This window comes from Aulonocara sp. 'chitande type north' Nkhata Bay, linkage group LG2 (genome assembly GCF_057382095.1).
Source record: "Aulonocara sp. 'chitande type north' Nkhata Bay isolate Kocher_YH1m ecotype deep benthic linkage group LG2, A_spYH_male_GT1.1, whole genome shotgun sequence".
Taxonomy (NCBI): Eukaryota; Metazoa; Chordata; class Actinopteri; order Cichliformes; family Cichlidae; genus Aulonocara; species Aulonocara sp. 'chitande type north' Nkhata Bay.
The window spans coordinates 20,775,755-20,793,918 of record NC_141345.1 but is presented as its reverse complement, the minus strand read 5'-3'; the positions used below and the strand labels follow the sequence as shown (position 1 = coordinate 20,793,918).

Genomic DNA, 18,164 nt, shown 5'->3' with positions numbered 1-18,164 from the left:
ACATGTAAGCAGCCGTGGAATCAACAAGTAGCCGATGTTATTTCCACGGAAACTTCTCTGCCGCATAGCTGGTGCTAGTCGTCTCTCCTCACTGCGGCAGCTGCCTGTGATGGTTATCTCTCATTCATTTTTAAACAAACACAAACGCGCACACACGCACACACACGCGCACACGCCCACACCCAACGCACGTTTGCACGGTTGCACGGTTGCACACGTTCGCGCACACGAACGCGATTGTTCTTCTTCTCCCTCTTTCTTTTTTCGAGAACACAACTTCCAGCTTAACTTCCAGCAGAAGTGTGCCACTCCCTAGTCCTTCAGCACAAGTCATCACTTTGAGCTGCTCGGGAATACAGTCTAACTTTCTAGTACAAGACTAGTCGTTGAGTTTTTCTCCAGGGAGCACTGCTATATACCTTATACTCACTTTACAGGACTTCCATATCAGTGGAAGGCATCTCTCTGTGAAAGAACTGAGGTAGGAGTTGGGATAAAGCTATTTGATGTTTTGTAGCAAACGTATCTGAGGTAATGGATACTGTGTGAAAGGGTACGGCTGAGTGAAGTGACAAAGTTAGTTTGGGCCTTACAGATTTTTTTAAAATCCCCCCGGATCGCTCAAACTGCCCTCTTGTACACTCACCGCTCTACTGATTGTGTGTGTTTATGTGTCAGATGATCGGTACCTGGGCTAACAGAGAGGAGTCCCTCCGGTCCTTCTGTGGAGCTTCTCGGGTCTGGTCAGTTAACCTCCATCTCTCTCTTTGATCACTACGGCTCAGACGACCCTCAGGGAAAACACAGCACACTCAAACCTGGATCAGACTTGTGTTAGCAGAGACGCACACACACACACACACACACACATATCCACAGCAGACAAGCAGATTGACAGAAGAAAAACTTGTGCATATGCCAATGCATACACCCCCCCTCAACCAAACACACACACATACACTTTGCCGCACAGTCAGACCAAGGGGTAATGCTATACAGCCAGTGTCAGTGAGAGCAGGGTACTTAAGGTGCTATTACACTCCCATTACCTCTACTCTCATGTGCAATCAGAGAGAGGTGATGGCCTGTATTCTGGCAACACACACCCTGTTTCTCCTTCTGACAGCTGTGTGGACAGAAGCCGGAGGCGCTGGGCTGCAGGATCCTAAGTAAGGTAAAGTGAGAAGATTTAATCTGATGGGTGGGTGTCGAATCTAGTAGGTAGGAGAGAAGGAACGCACCGGGTAGCAGCGGGGCTAAAGTGGATAAAGCTGATACTCCGGTTTGCAGATGATCATGACGGATATGCAAAGTTTCATGTGTTTGTGAGTCTCTTGTAATGAAAGGCATGAAAAGAAAACATCTTCAACCCCACCACCCCCACCCGCCCCCATTTTATACCTGTTTTTTGTGCCCTCTCTCTCTATCTTTCTCACACACACATACACACACACACACACACACACGCACACACACACACACACACACACACACACACACACACACACACACACACACACACACACACTCTCTCTCTCTCTCTCTCAGCTGGCCCCAGATAGTTTTGCTCTTCCCCCAACTCCTCTGGGACCTCTTCTCTGTGTCGTTAATCAGAGCTCCTCAGCTCAGCTTCTCTCTCTCTTTCCCTCTCCTTTTTTCTTTCTTTCCAACCAACACACACACTTGTTCGTGCACAGAGACACACACACATACACGCAGCCTTACAGTCTATCCCCCCACCCCTTCCCCCGTGCATCCTCAGCCCCATCCATCATAAAACAGCAGTGGGAAGGTGGGGTTGTGTGTAAGTGCAAGTGTGTGAAAGTATGCGCTTCAGGTTGTGCGTGCGTGTGTGTTGGCTCATACGTGTGCACACTATAGGCACACATCTCAGCAAAAATGAATTGAGACTTTACAAGAAGAAAAGCAATTAGGCCAGGGCTTTGCCCTATCATTCACTGGCTAATGTATCAGAAGCTGAGTGAATATTATTAACGGACGGGGAGGGTTAGGCTGTGTGGGTTTTACAGCCAGAAGGTAGGACAAGAAAAGACTAATGATTGTGATGAAGTAACCCTGAGTTGAAGGGTTTTAATCACTCGCAGGCTTTGTGGCTTCACAGTTGACATGCTCTTTATGATAACTGCACAGCTCCCAGCTCCCAGTCTCTGCCATCCACCAAACGCTAGTGGGAAAGAATCAAATGAGCCATTATCGAACACGGGCAAGGCATGGCTGAGTACAATGAAACAAGATTACTCATTCATCAGGACGTGTGACTGAGAGCCGTTGAGATGAGGGAGCATAGAGAAAACAATTCATGAGTTGGAAAAATGGCAAAAAGAAAAAAGTACCATGAACAGAGGACAAAGAGACAAGAGGAGGAAGAGGGCACGGGAGACAAAAAGTGCATATGAAGAGAGAGGGGTGAGTGAGGTGGAGCACTGATGGACAGAGTCAAGAAGGAGCAGGCAGAGGAGTGAGAGTAGGTGAAGGAGCAGCGTTGGGTCAATGATGCATAGAGGCAAACCATTTGCACCTCAGCAGCAACTGAGCAGAGTGCTCTTGACTTCTCTCTCTCTGTGTGTGTGTGTGTGTGTGTGTGTGTGTGTGTGTGTGTGTGACATGGGTCGGGGGAAACTGGGTTCAGATCTAGGATAGGTCATGCTGTAATGGTGCCTTTTTTAACAGCATTTCTGTTTCACATCTCCACCAACGCTCTTAAATGTCATGCATTTTAAAAAGTCGGGTCTCCGCGGGTCACGCTGACATTGATGTGTGTGCTTTCTTCAAACAGGAACCTTCCTCTCTGTGATTTAAAGCAACATCTTGCGCTCTCTAGTTACGTTTGTTGACATCACTCAGCTCTTAACAGCAAATGTGATATGATAACTCAATCAGGCAAGTCGCTAAATATTGAGATAAGCCCATAGTGACCCTGAAGAAAAAATATGAGGCCAATCTGTTCCAGCTTGTTTCTGTGTTACAGTCACAATTACTGGAGATTACAGCCAAATCACTTCCACATGGACTCGATGAAAACTTTACAATCTCTCCCACAATACACGATGAGGTGACTTTGTTTGGACTTAAACCAATAGAGGAAAGCAGAGAAGGGCTGCAGGAAGTAAAGTGGAGAGAGCCTTAGAGCGCTGATGAGAGGGGGGTGGGGGTGGAGATTTGAGGAATAGGTGGAGGACTTTTGCAAAGAGCTTATTTTTGAACCATCATGCAACCATCAGTTTCTCTCCCAAGAATTTCTCTTCCAAAATCTGTCAAATTGGAAACAAATGTTGCGGGTGAGACCGCACGAAGATAAAAAACATTCTTGTTGTTTCACAATCCACCACCAGAAAAAGAGCTGGCTCAGAGGATGAATAAAAGAATGAGCAAGCAAAGTAAAAAAAAAAAAAAAAAAAAATCAAAATCAGCTTCAACATCACAGCAAGCAGAAGAGTGCTCCAAGACATACCCTTTAAAAATATATTTGTATTTAAAAAGAAAACAGAGAGGCACAATGAGGGACTGCACAGAAATTACAGGGGGTCGGAAAAGTATCTTTTTGTACTTTGATGGAGACCAAGAGTCATAACTCTAAGGGATGTATGGAATCGTTTTTTTTCTCATTCTACTTACATTTACTGTTTATTTTATCCTTGTCTTGGGAGAGTCTTCAAGAAGATACACATTAAATGGCCCTTGAGTGTATTTAGCCATATGCCATGACTAATCATAATTGTAACAGACATTTTTCATTGCACTCCTAGAACAATATGAGATCCATGATGGTTCAGTATGGAGTGCTAATTGTTTCCAAATATGCAGTGCTCCATAAGCTGCATGATCACCATTTTGATTATGTAGCACAAGGGAAGTAGCTGTCAACTAATTTTCAGCCAGTGATGACAAGCAGGGTGCACCCAAATGCACAATTCTACAGACTAGGTTAGAATTTGCAATTTGTATGAAGTAAAAGCACATGGAAAGGGACATGGCTGATCAGTTTCATTTGGCAAGCAAAACCAAAAAGAGCAAGCAGAGGCAAAAACCAGGAGACAAAACAGGGGCAAGTACATGGAAAGATTAGATGATCTCACAGAGGACATGGGGGGGAAAAACTTATATACACGGAGAAGACAATTAGATGAAGGTAAAGAACATCAGATGGATGCAAGTACTCCTGGTACTAGAATAAGAGACAAGAATGAGTAACCAAATAAATATAAACAAAATATGCAAGGACAATACACAAAGCAAGCCTTAACTTAAGAATTCTGATGGGTTCTCTCTTATGCCCTTTCCAATAGATACTTACCAGTTTTCAATTTTTTTTGCAGCACTGAGATCAACAAGTTTTTCTACTGCCTGCTTGAGTTTTTCTTTAAAAAACTTCACACATCCTTCTCCGTCATGATTCCTTCCACCTTGTTGAGATTTCCAGTTCCAGATGGACAGAAGCATCCCCACAGCATAATACTCCCACCACCGTGTTCCACGGTGGGGATGGTGTTTTTGGGTTGTACGTCACTCCCTTCTTTTTCCAAACATAAGCAGCAACTCTGTGGCACAAAAAGTTGTAGTTTTGTCTCATCTGACCAGAGGACACAATTCCAGCATCCATAATGATTCTCCGGGTTGTCCTTAGCATACTTCAATCGGCCTGAAAGTGTCTTTTCTGCAAAAGTTAAAATATTTATTAGGGTGCAACCTCTCAGTGCATTGGTGTGCACGCTTCTAGTAATTACCTTCTTTGAGACAGTTCCCAGCTTGGCTAAGTCATTCACTAGTGCCTTGGCACTTGTTATGGAGTCTTTAGATATATCCTTCACTAGCTTTTGTTCCACAGTCTTTGAAATCTTTCACTTCCTACCTCAGGTTTGAGTGAGGAGTGAGAAGCCACACAGTACAGAATACTGTGTGGCTTCTAACTCCAGTTCTTGACACTCGCTGCGATAACTTTGTACATCCATCTCCTGCTTGGAGAGCATCAACAATTCTTTTTCTGAAGTCTAATCTGATTTCTTGCTTTCTCATGTTACAGCTCAAACTCTTGCTGGAATTTTTACACTGTGTGTAAATTGGAAGATAAACCTCTGTTTTAACATGATTTTACAAGGTATGAGCATTACAAAGTTAAAGCACATCACTGCTCATAGTATGTTTAGGAGTGTTATGTTGAAATTCCCTTGCGCTGTTAAAAAAGCATTTGGAAAGATTTTTGACAGAAACTTTAAATTACATAAGGGGTCTAATAATTCTGTCCCTCTCTATACCTACGAAGAATTCAACCACCAACGGTTTAGTGTTTGATTTAGCTGTGTTAAGGCTAGGAACACCTAATTTAAGACATACGTGAAACGATTTTGGTGAAATATTGTGATAGTGACTTTTCCGGTGTGAAAAAGCCCCCCCCCCCCCCCAAAAAAATAAAAATCTACAAGGTGTAATCAAGGGGATCAGTGATGTGTGAAGAGATTTAACTGATAAAGGTACACTACCCAGACAGCAGAGTGATGTAATGCTGAAATATAACTGCTGTGTGGGTAGTGGTAGCCGCTATGAGCAGAAATATGTGCTTACCAATTGAGAAGAGGTCGTTTCTTGTTTGCTTAGCAGTGCTCTATGTTCCAACTGTCTCTGGGTGACCCACACACACAGCGACTCTAGCATTAATGTAGCGTTCTCAGCAGTAAGACATCAGGGTAACGTCACTAATCACTGGTTGTTCTCTGTCTTAATGATCTGACATTAAGTAGCATGAACTTTGTTTTCTCGCTGAAAAGATGTAGCATCGATGTAGCTTACCGCTGCTTTAGCCACGTCCTACTGCACTCCAAGCAATGTTCGTAAGACGCACTTGTATCTCGCCCAAACCGTGGTCTATTGTATGTTTTAAAATGTATCAAGCATTTCTATTTCCTACTAAATAGAATAAAGTGACCCACCAGTGACCACCCGGTCAGCTGGTGGGTAACAGGCATCTCTGAAAACGTTAGAGCACAAATATAACGGTATACATAAAGAGTTGAGCGCGCATGGGCAGAAATGTTGAGAGCGCGAGCAACACATTGCGGGCGAGCGCAAATATAAAAACTGAGCGAGAGGGGCTGCTATTGTGTGTGTGTGGATAATAGCAAACACTGAAAAACATTTTCTGCATGCAGGAATGAATTTTGTTCACTCATATTCAGCTTTTCTTTGCTCAAAATAAATTTCTCCTCAAAATGCAACACTTACACCTGCAAACTTTTTTTTACGCGCGCTCAGAATAGTGGCACAAAAATAACGCCATAGTTTTTGGCATTACGTTATCCACCTACACTACTCATGCCCCAAACAATCTCCAAGCTACCCCATTGCATCCTGGGTGGGGTCAGAAAAGCGGAGGCAAGCAACGCAGCCTTGACTTCTTGCCAACAAGCAAGCTACATTAGCACTACCGAATCTCTCGCTATGTGGGTCACACAAAGAGGTAGAACATAGGCAAAGCTAAATGACCTCTTCCCAGTGAACAAACACACGTCTCCGCTACATAGTGGCTACCTCAACCCACACAGTATATATATACAGCAAGTTGCTGCGCTGTGCTTTATTCTGTAACGCTGACATTATGGTGATGGAGGGTGCAGTCTGGGTAAGTAAAATAAATTTTCTATCTTAAAAAAACAAGTTTTAAAGTTGGTCGTAGTACCTGATACCAGTGCTGTTTGTCCATGTCTCAGGATAACTGTTTGTTTTAATATTTTAGTGGTAGCTGCATTTTTTTCTTTCTTTAAAAAAAGTTTTTATTTTAGAAAACTCTTTCCAACTTTACCAAAGACTGCAACTCCCTGTTTCAAACATTAGACAACTCCATTATTTATTTTGGTGTTTTAAAATCTTGCTCTTTAATCTTTGCTGTCTTTGCTGCAAGGAGAGAAAGTGGTGAAAATAAAAGCTAAGATTGCAAGCTATTTTGTTTTGAATCTAAACGGTCTGTTCATAATAGAGTTTGAGGGGTCATGCAAACTGAGCGAGTTTTCCAGAAGAAAGAGCAAAATGAAAGGGCACTGGGAGATGTTCCCAAAACACGGAAGAAACCAGAGACGACGAGTGAGTGTTAACCGATCTGAATGTAGCCTCAAGGTGCTAGCTAAATCTGGTAAGCAGCCTTCTTTCTACACATCCCCTGATTTTTGATGTTTTCATTTTCACATTTGAGAAGCTTGGGAATTTATCAAAGTTTAAGCAGCTCTGTCAAAAAATACCAAATTATATATATATATATATATATATATATATATATATATATATATATTTTTTTTTTTTTTTTTTTTTTTCCCCAACCAATATGTAGAAGTATTCCACAAGACCTCTGAACACACATTAAAAATGGAAAAGCACCATTTTAACTTTTACATATACCTGTTGTAATCATTGCAAATAATGTTGCTATACAATTTCAAGATATTAGAAATAGTTAAGCATTTTTCTCTTACTTGAGAGGAGGATCCAAAAGAAAATTAAAAGTAGCAGCAACAGTGGTGGGCCTGGGCTTTTCACAAAGTGAAACATAAAGATCACCCCTCTCCTGACTCGAGTCGTTTTTGAATTGTCTCAAAGTCAGTGAAAGGAAGGGGGCAATTGTTTAAGTCATTTCTCGTTTTCCTCTTTTCCTCCATAACGTGATCTTGTTGAAATGTCCTCTTTGTCCACAGCAGCTCCTTGGTAAAACAATCCACGGTAAAGTCAGAGCGTGTGGTCGTTAACTTCCCCTGGCATAGCAGCCTTGCTTTTATAGGTGGCAAAAGCTACTAATCCTTCAGTCCAATATTTACTTAGTCCAAGTTATGCTTTCCTGGACCCTAGCTATGCATCTCTCCTGCTCCCTGCTTATATATTCTTGGCCCTTGATGTATTCCTGGCTCAGGAAACAACTTTTAGTGCCCCGCAAGGGCTGAGTGAGAATTGACAGTGTGTGCCAGAGTGAGAGCGAGAGGTAGGGGGCCTGTTTTAGTTCCACTGTGTTTGTAAGGTCACTCAGAGTACATCTGTATGGAGTGGGAACTCACTCGCTTTCACTGTCACAACCACTCACAACAGCCATCTGTAATGCTGTTATGTGGAGCACTGTGTCCCTTTGTCCCTTAAACACGCGCACGCACACACATGCGGCACGCAATCGCGCAAGAGGGCACGCGCGTGTAAGCAGGCACACATTCGAACCCGAGCTCGCACTCTGGCGACGTAGCCTTTCACACGACAACAAATGAACCAGTGCAAACACACATTAACATAATGCTAAGCTGTAATTGCGAGAGCATGTGTTTCTAATGAATAAGTTGTTTTAGGGGTTTTATTCCGCTCAGGCTGTCAAACAATTCGCCCGTGTTTTGAAATATAATTGTGGGGACTGTAAGAGTTTCGAAACCAAACCAAAACATTGCCGCGATCCCGGTTTCTAATGTTTCTAATTTGTTAAAATATGCTGAGTGAATGACAAAAGTAGAAGTCGGACCTGCCAAGAAAAACATATCAGAGGCTGGGCCATGTGGAAATACAGAGACTCTTTTAGAAACATGATCAATGTAACCTTTGTTACAGGAAGGGGAGGGAGAGAGAGAGAGAAGACGTGGAGAGGAGTGTGGGAGGCGAGGAGACAACATACAGAAACAGTAGGTTCACGCTTGTGTACATGTTTATTTATCACCATTGCCACAGTACTGTGCATATAGTTGGGACAAGCTCAGAAATTAAAGTGGACAGTCTCGTTGTGCGTATGTGCCACATACTGATGCGAGCGCTTTCCTGTGGTGAACAGATGATTTTCCGTGTGGACAGGATATGTTAGAAGGTCGTTTTCACAATGCAGAGAGGAAGAAGAGAGAGGAATTTGAGTGTTTACAGATGGAAAGTATATCTTCTACTTCTCATTTATGCTTCTTCAGTTCCAGTCCGAGGAGGAGGAGGGGGAAAGGATGTGTATCCCTCCCTCCTCATCCCACACTTCTTACCCAAAACTAACATACAGCCTGGAAGTGGGCTGAAGAGTGGATGTATAAGTGTGTGTGTTGGTAAAGTGGGGAGAGCAAATTTCATATGGCTGCAGAGCATCTTTTTTTTTCTCTTTTTCCCCCCCTGCTGCTCCCTGCTTCTCTTTCGCTCTCCTCTCCTCCTCACGTATCTGTTCCTCCGAAGAATAACATACAAACCCTCTGTGAAAGGATTCATGGTTTATTAAACCAGAGGTCCTTTTCCTGTTTCAACACTGAGAAGAAAAAATAAATACCACAGTTTGTTTTCTCTCCCTCTAGCTTAGTCCTCTATCTATCTCTCTATCTATTTTCATGCATTTTTCCCCTTCTACCTTCCTGGTTGTGTCCATCAATCTTTAAACTTTGCTTTGAGAATATTTTACCCTGAACTTTCCGTGCTCTGGTGACGTGTCTACTTCTTGTTTCGAGTCTTTTTCATCTCCTGGGCACCAATCAGCCACACGGACCATTAAAGTGGAGTGTGTGACCGCTGAATGGGTCCCACTAGTTTACACCCCGTGTCTGCTCAGTCACTGTGGGTGTGTTACAATGAGGACAGACTAGGATAACTCAGGGTAATGTATTGTCCTGGCCGTGCACCCTGACAGTTCCCCCTGTCAGTGCCTGGTCATTCATTACTGCTAATTTGACATGTTTACGGACCCCCCTCCTAACATTACATACTTAAGGCAATCGACTGACCTTAAATGGAAACACCTACAGCCGCGCGGCATATCAATACCAGATGAGGATGTTTGTATCTGTGTGCTGGGTGTGTGTGTGTGTGTGTGTACCTGTGATGCAGCCAGTGCATCAATACTGAGTTAGCGGTTAATCTCAAGGAGCAGGTAAGTTATGTCTGCAGAGACAGGCTCCAGCATTACCTGAGTAAGTGTCCTTAATGCAGCTAAGAGGTGAACAATTCAGAATAATGCAGGAAGTTTGTGTGTGTTTAAGGTAGGAGGGAAGGGAGGGAGGTGTGTGTTTGAGTGTGTGTGAAGGGAAAGGTGAGAGATTAGACCTCTAAGAGGCCATATCTGTTTTGATTTCAATCACACTCTCTCTAATTTCCCCTCTCTGTTTGTGTTTTTTTACACATTCAGCACTTAAATACAGTGTTTTGTCATTAAACGGCCAATCTTGCGTTCGTCTCTCACTGATACACAACATTAATCACCAATTAGCTTGTCCTGTGACTGGCCACCTCTCTCATTACAATATGATAGAATATAATGGTACTTAATGATGCTTAGGAAACATAATTAAATGAGTGAGCTGTAGAACATGTGGAAGAACCGCGGTGCATCAATCAAAGACGACCCTGTCAATCCAGCGCTCGCCAAATGTGTGCGCCTGGAAAAACAGAGGGGTGTGTGCGGCGTGCCGAAACCGCTGGCCTCTATCATGACCTCATTAGGGAGAAATGAAGGGTGGACGTGTCCCCATCACAAGATACCATTGGTGCTTCAAAGTGTGAATGACATTAACGTGTGACTGTCTATGCGTGTGGGTGAATGTCAGCTGGTCTATCTATCTGACTGCACCGGAACAGATGAGGGGGGTGTACAAAAAAAAAAGGGCCATCTCTCTGAGGTATCTGTTTCTAGCTCTAATTAGCATGTGAATAAATGGAATAAATAATCTATATTATTTATGGATTTGCTTTTATCATTAATCAACATAACAAAAAGCTCGTCTAATGCGCTCGCTGTAGTCGCCACTGTACTGTCAGCTGGAGGGGGGAGAAAGAGGGAGAGGGAAAGCAGGAGGAGGGTGGTGGTGGTGTTGGAGGGGCAAATAGCTTATCTTTTGTTTTGGTTTTTTGCTTTTTTTTTTTTTTTTTTCATTTTAGTAGAACAATAAAGATAAGTGTTCTACATGCTTGCTTAACACACACAGTTCGCCGGCCTCCTCCCCTCTTCCCTCTCTGTGTGCCGCCAGTGGTGAAATCCATCTCTCTATCTCTATCTCTCTAACATCCATTACATACCCCAGCCCCTCACCTCCCTACTCATTAGGCCAACGCACAGTAAATTAGCAGCAGCAATTACAGGGAATATAAAGCACGGGCTCTGCTGGGCTCCCTCTGACAGGTACCACACAGATCATAGACAGACACCCACAGTCATCGGGATAATTACTGTGGGAAACGACCACACACCCTCGCAAGCGGGCGCGCAAAACCCGACTGTGAGTACACACTTGTTCGAGGTGTGCTCAAATATGGCAGGCGTGTTCGTGCGCATGCAGGAAGGTGCGCACACGCTCAGTAAGTAAGGCCGGGGATGGCTCTCGCTTCCCGTTGCCTCTCTGCGTCTTTCAATGATGTCCATTGTGACTATTTTCCAACACAGAATATTATTAATATTCATCCCTCCTCTCCTTGTGTTTTGTTCGCTGTCTAAGCCTTGCTTCCATTCTGAATATCCCCCTACACACACACTCACATCCTCTCTCCTTTCCATTTCTTTCCTTTCCTCTTCTTTATCCGAGATCCCCATGGGGACTCCTGTTTTTCTTTCAAATACATCTCTCCGCTCTTCCTCCCTTCATGTGTCCATGCAGGGAGGAGAATGAGAAAAAAGAAGGAGGTGGAGTAGGAGAGCGAGGAATGTGTGCATTAATATATTTCATTAGGGTACTAGTAGCACAGAAGCTCCTGAACAGCACCTCTCTTGATGTGCGAGGGCTCTGCCGGCTCTATCCAGTGGAGTAGTTCTCCAGGAATAGCGTCTTTAATGTTACGTCTCCAGAGGGCTGAGGTCTGCTGGCTCCACGCTGCCCTCGGCCTCCCACTCCTATTGTCCTCCTCCCACACTGACCAGTCTATCTGGGGCCTGAAAAGCAGCTGGAAATAAAGAGCAAAATGCGTTCACCTTTTGTCTATGTGTATTTATGATTTATGAGTGTGTGCGTGTTTCAGTGTGTGTAGGTGTGTATATGTGCTGCACTGCAAGCTACATTTAGGGGAAGCCGAATCCCTCGGTGCAACGCGGCATTGGTGCTCGGCTTGCTAATCAAAAACATTAGGCTCCAGGATTCATTTTCCTCGGGACTAAGTGTGCAACCTCCATAATTCAATATCCCACCTCTTACTGCTAAATCATGCACGCCGCCACCCACTTTACTGTTTGTCAGCAAACTATCAACTCTGTTATTAGACTTAGTAGAGAGAGGAAAAAATGAACCTTTAGGCAATTAGGGAGGCAAACACACACAAGCGCACGCAGTGTTTACGAGCCCTTATTTCATCAGTACTTCCAGGTCGTCTTGCTTTCCCCCCTCACCGCCCCTTGGTGTTGCGGAAGCCTCCAGTTACCGAGGAGACCCTGGAATACTTTGAGGTCAGCAGAATCCTGGGATCCGCTGTTTTCACGAGCTAATCCAATCGCAGCCTTCTAAATTAGATATGCAAAAAATAAAAAAGAAATTAATTTTCTGCTGATGACCGGGTATGCAAATGATGACTCAATTATGGTGGGCTGGTGCCTTTGCAATTAATAACCTTGGAATCATCATTAACTAATATGTTTAGGAGGAAACTTGTCAGGCTAACCATGTTCACCATGCCATCAGTAATGCATTAATGAATTAGATTCATTAGAGAAAGGAGCCGAGCAGGGGAAAGGATGCAGGCCTGTTTCTGACCTGTGGAATAAGCCGTAGCCGTTCCTCCTCTATTCTTAGTCAGCTGCCTGTCAGCTAATTGGAGAAGGCATTTTCAGTGAAAAAAAAAAAAGCCCAGAGAAAACCGGTAACATAAAATAAATCAGGAATGAGGCATATTTTGAAATAAAAGGACACCTGACAAAGTCACAGACAAGAGGTAACTTTAATTCAACATTGTGAGATTCCAAAAGTTATCTTACAGCTCAATTTTCATCAAAAACAATAACAATCTATACAGTAGATTTTTTTTCTTCCCTTATATCATAGAGCTGTTCAGTGTATTTGCAGTCAAAGACAAACAGAGGAAAAAATAGACACCAGCTATTTGGTTTGCATCTTCTTCTTTTTTTGTTGTTTGTTACCTAAATACAAAAACTTTGTCACCCATTACTGATACTCATATTTGGGATGGAACTTTTGCTTACAAAGATGCCATTGTATGACAACAGACCTCTGTAGTTCATTTGAAACAGATATGCTGCGGCCCCTCCCGCCCTGGCCCAGACCGGCACAGGCACACAAGTGCCTGAAAAACACTCGTCTGTCAGCAGGCGCCTCTGTTAAAACGGTCCTTTCTACCCCCTTAACAAAACCAGGCTCTAGAAAAGAAAAAGCAGAGAGAGAAAAAGCCCTATTCTCTGTCCAGCAACAGCTTGAAGACACACGGCAGACACGAAAAAAAAGAAAAAAAAAAGACTACAGAAATGTCTGATGGGCCAAGGAGCTCCCTTTTGTGGTTCATCACATGTTCTTTTTAGTCTTGTTTAGCTTGAAATGAAGCTGTATTGTCCAAAGGCCAATACAGACGGTGAAGGACTGGGGGCTGGGTTGACTGTCGGATACTGGAGTCAGACCTACGACTCTGTGTAGAGATTAAAATTGTGCTGTGGCAGCGCTTGTCTTCACTGTGCGCCCCTCTGTACTACAATAAAAACAGCCATGTGTTGTCGTACTGTTGTGATCCTGTGGTTGATGAGAAATGTCACTATCATGCTGCCAAAATCATTAAAAAAAAGCTACATAATTGCTACAAAAAGTGTTTCTCCGAACGTGCAGGAAGCACAGCTGAGAAAGGCCGCTCCGACTTGTCCTTCAAAGCGTGCCATTGCTGCAGTATTATAGTACATCGGGGTGTGTGTGTGATTGTTGAATTATGGCTCTTTGTATTCTAGTCTGGCTTTACCACCAAACAGAGTGGGTTTGTGCTTTGTCCCCAAGTTCTCATGAATTCCTCTGTGGCAACAGACAATTGTGGTGAGGGTAGAAAAACTGTACACATGATTGAATGAAGAATGGGTTTGCATTGTTAAGGCATCTAGACTGCTGGTAAAGATTACAGTGACAGAAATAAAAGAAAGAGTATATAGATACAGTATGTAAGCAGGCATAAATAACATAGGGAAGAACAGAGGAGGAGGAGGAAGAGGAGGGAGGCAAAAAAGAGGAACACAAAGAAAGAAAAACAGAGCAATTTGTTTGTTCTCTTGGTTTTCCACACACATAAAGAAAGAGTCACTCAAGAGAAGAACCCATGCATATTATCAGTTCAAGAACAGTATCAATCTGAAAGCCTCAGAGTTCAAACAAAAAGATATAGATTTACAGTATATATTAATGTGTGTTTATATTCTTAAAAAATCTACTTCAACGAAATACTCTGAATAGGATGCTACTTTTTTTGCCGTACAATAAACATTTTCATAAGGAAAAAAAAAAGATTTTTTTATTAACTTACAAATAATACAAAAATAGACAATGGCATGTTTTGAATCAACAAACAGAAGCATGGCATACTGATGCAAAACAACATACAAAAAACAAAAAGGAACAAAGATTTTTAAAAAAAGTCACATTTAAATAGTGAGAGACAACAGCAAATAATGAAACGAAACACTGCGAAAAGTGTTCACTTACTGTATTAAACTTACACAACACAACTAAACGAGGGTGAGAGTCAATGTACAAATACAAGGGATAAATACATTATTTATAGGGTATTTTACAGGGATCCCCTTTTTGTATCCAAACCCATGTTTCTCATGTTTAGCAAATGAGATATTGACAAGACGCAGTAAATCTATCTTCTGTACTGAGAAGCTGCCTTAAGACATTTAATGTTTACATTTCAAACTAGAGCTATCGCAAAAAAAAGAGTAAAGAAGTGAAAAAACCCCCAAAATGAACATTTTTTTTATATATACAAAAATATATCACATATATCACGCATTTATTCTAATTTGATATTTGCTAGGCTCCTTCAGTTACAGTGCTGGCTGGACGCACACACATCCTCTGGCTTTTCAAGTCTTCACTAAAAACCTCGTCAGTTTTGGCTAAATTCTCATCGTCACCTTGTCTTCACATGTCAAGCAGAAAAAGCATATTGCAAACAGCTCTATCCTCACAGTTTTATTAAAATTCAAACAAACCAACCAAAATGAGAGAGAGAGAGATTTAAAAAAATAAAATAAAATAAAAGCAAGGCGTGATGTTTAAACAGCTTGGGGCAGTTTTGCTAGACAATTTTTAAGATTTATTGGAAAATTAGCAGCAAAATCAATGGTTGATTTTCTATTTTTTTCTGTGTTGCTGAACTTTTTTTTTCCTTCTCCATTTGGCCACTGTGTCGCTCTGCGGTTTTAGAGAGGCGGAAACGGTAAGGAAAGCTCCTTTGTTTGTGACTGAAGTTATTGTAAACTTCATGGCCAAACCAACACTTCGCTGTTGTTTGTGCGAGTTATGGATTGCAAGGCGGCGTGGGGGCCTCCAGTAATCAAACCCAAACCTTACAGGCATAAACACAAAGATAAATAAATGCTCTTTTCATGAGGTCAGTGTCACACTGTGGGCAAACTATCAGTCTCTATACACTCCATCCAACATGGTGTCAGAGAAGCTACACTATTTCAACCAAGAGGGAAATAACATCACAAAAGGTTCATATTGTCCCCTTTTTCTTTCTCTCCTATCGCCTTCAGATGAAATCCCAATGGAAAGGCCTGAGTTTAACAGAGTCCTGCGTCTTTATCTTGACTTCCTTCACTTTAGCTCTGCAGCATAACAGAGACTCACCAGACTGTCTTTTTTTTCCTCTCAACATTCCCAAATCTCCAGCTATCCCAGATCCTCTACATGGGTGGAACGATCATCCCGGGAATCGCTGCTTTGTGGGAAAAGAGGGGGAGGTAGAAGGAGTGAATGGGAGATTGAGGGGTAAAGAAAGAGAGAGAAAGGTCAGTCATGTGATTGCTGGGTTTCATCTGTCATCACAACAGTCACATAACAGCAATGTGCTCCAGCATCTGGCGAACAAAGACGACTCTCCCTCATTATCTCTTCATTCCGAGGCCCCAGGAATCAAAACATTTCCCTCCGCCGCTGCCGCTGACTTGGTCGCGCATCGACAACATTGTTCAGCTTCTCACAGGCCTCCTAAACAGCTTCATGCAAGAGCTGCCGCTGTTAATTGTTAACAGCTACATGGTGCAAGCCTATTATGTGCATTATGGAGAATGACTCAAACGAGAGGGTGGGGAGAGTATGAACTGATGTGGAATGACAGAGGTGATGAAAATTAGGCTCAAACATGGAAATGAAATCCATGAGATATACTCACATCTTTACCTCCGTATAGCACCAACTATTGCACCTCCGCCTCCCCACAAGCCACCTCCCCCCATCACTCCTTCCCTCTATCCTGTTTTTTTTTCTTACACAGAAACCATCACAGATATAAATTTTTCATATAACATATTGGCTCCTTATTGATTTCCCCCACTCTTCAATCCACTAATTCCCAGGTTATTTCCTAAGTGTCTCCCACTTGTTGGGATTAACAGAATGGTGTGTGCATGTGTGTGTGTGTGTGTGTGCGCGTGTCAGTGTGATCAGAGCATAGTGGCCATTGGCCCTTAGGTCACAGTGGTCAGAGCTCATCAACGCCGACGAAGGAAGTGAGGAAGTGCTTAGCTTGGGGCTCTGATAAAGATTCCCATCCATCATTTCTCTCTCTCAGGATCTCAGCACCATACAACATCCTGCCCAGACGAACAGACCCCGTGCCGCATTCGATGGAAATGAGAGAACAGAGTGACCCGTGGTGGCATAACGACCTCCCTTCACACCCTCCCCCCGCAGACGCACCAACTAGAGGACGGGCAGGAAGCAGGAAGTGAAAACAGGAAATATAACACATATGGGGTAGCATGATGACTATCTGACAAGTCAAGAGTGACAAATAAAAACAGAAACGAGAAGGAAGGGCAGGGCAGGATGGTGCAAATGAGCGGTCTGGGATAGCGTGGAGTGGAAAGCCAAAACAGAGAAAGAGAAAAATGAAAGCGAGGAGTAACATACTTCAGGAGAAGGCCAGGCCCTGCAGAGAGCTGGCTGATGAGTACTTGCTAGAGTCCACAAAAGACTGATCTACGGTGAGGAAGGAGAGTGGAGGGAGGGCCAAGAAAGGGGGGGAAAAAAGGAGTGGAGGAAGAAAAAGGAAAATCGAAGGAGTAAAAGTGAGACGTTATCATAGGAGGTGAGGAAAAGCAGGATTAAAGCTTGAGGGTGAACAATTCCTAGCAAATATTTTTACTAAAACTTTTTACTGTGCTCATACTGCAAATTTCAAATTCATCAGCAAGTTAGCGTGAGGCTACTTAGCGGCTTACCTTGCAGGCTGTTAGCATTAGCGCTGGTGCACGTGGGAGGAGGGGAATTCTGGGGTCGGACAACGGGGGCAAATGCGCTCTTCTGCTTGACGGCTGCAGACACCATGTTAGCTGGAGAGAAGGAGAAGATGCCAGAGGAGCTGCTGCAGTTGGAGGGCAGGCTGGTCGACGACGCCATCGTCGGGCTGGACGGGACGACTGAGGGAAAGAGAGAGAGACGGGCAGGAGAGGGTGTTTTAGGAAGGGGCGTCATAGGTGTATGTCAGGGAAGAAGGACAGGAAGGGACGACGATGGCAGAAAGGGGGTTAGAGAGAGGGCCGAGGGCAGAGGACAGGCAGATGGGACGAACAGAAGGGGACTGGTCAATGGATGATGGCAGGAGGGGTGACATGTTGTTTTCAGATCAACTGGCTCAGACTTGTTTTGCTACCTGTTGTGCTGTTAAGCAATTATTTGGCAAAGAGATTTTCCATATCTTACACAAAAATGTGTTTAGTTGGAAAATGCTGAAAATGGCCTGAGGTCGTTTTTTCCCCCTTCTGATCAATCTGTTTTGATGACTCATCCTGTGCTCAGGGGATGATAAACATCTCCTCAGCAACTTTAGGTACTGTAACCTGTAATTTGTTTTCAGGGCAACTTACAAACAAAGCTCCCACACATCTACTTTATCACAGATATTTATGCTAGAGGTTTTAACCAACAAGGTTTAAAAAATTAGAATACATAAGCAATATGCTTGCCCACTGGCTCTTTGCATTTTAACTGCACATTAGGCATCATTCACCACCTTAAAAGCACTCTAAACAGTTG

At 43.2% G+C, this 18,164-nt stretch overlaps 1 protein-coding gene across 6 annotated transcripts in view; it reads right to left on the bottom strand.

The window, feature by feature from the left end:
• Positions 1-12,811: 12,811 nt before the first annotated feature.
• The window catches only part of LOC147337702 (transcription factor COE1), a 55,650-nt gene continuing 50,297 nt past the window's right edge, over positions 12,812-18,164 (bottom strand). For 2 of the 6 annotated variants that reach the window (XM_086308410.1, XM_086308373.1), the window contains 3 exons: positions 17,351-17,548; positions 17,040-17,108; positions 12,812-15,843 (listed from right to left, as the gene is read on the bottom strand). In XM_086308410.1, coding sequence (XP_086164536.1) covers positions 17,041-17,108; positions 17,351-17,548 — 266 coding nt within the window. In that variant the 3' untranslated portion in view covers positions 12,812-15,843; position 17,040. The other 4 variants (XM_086308381.1, XM_086308390.1, XM_086308400.1 and 1 more) reach the window with 4 other exon arrangements.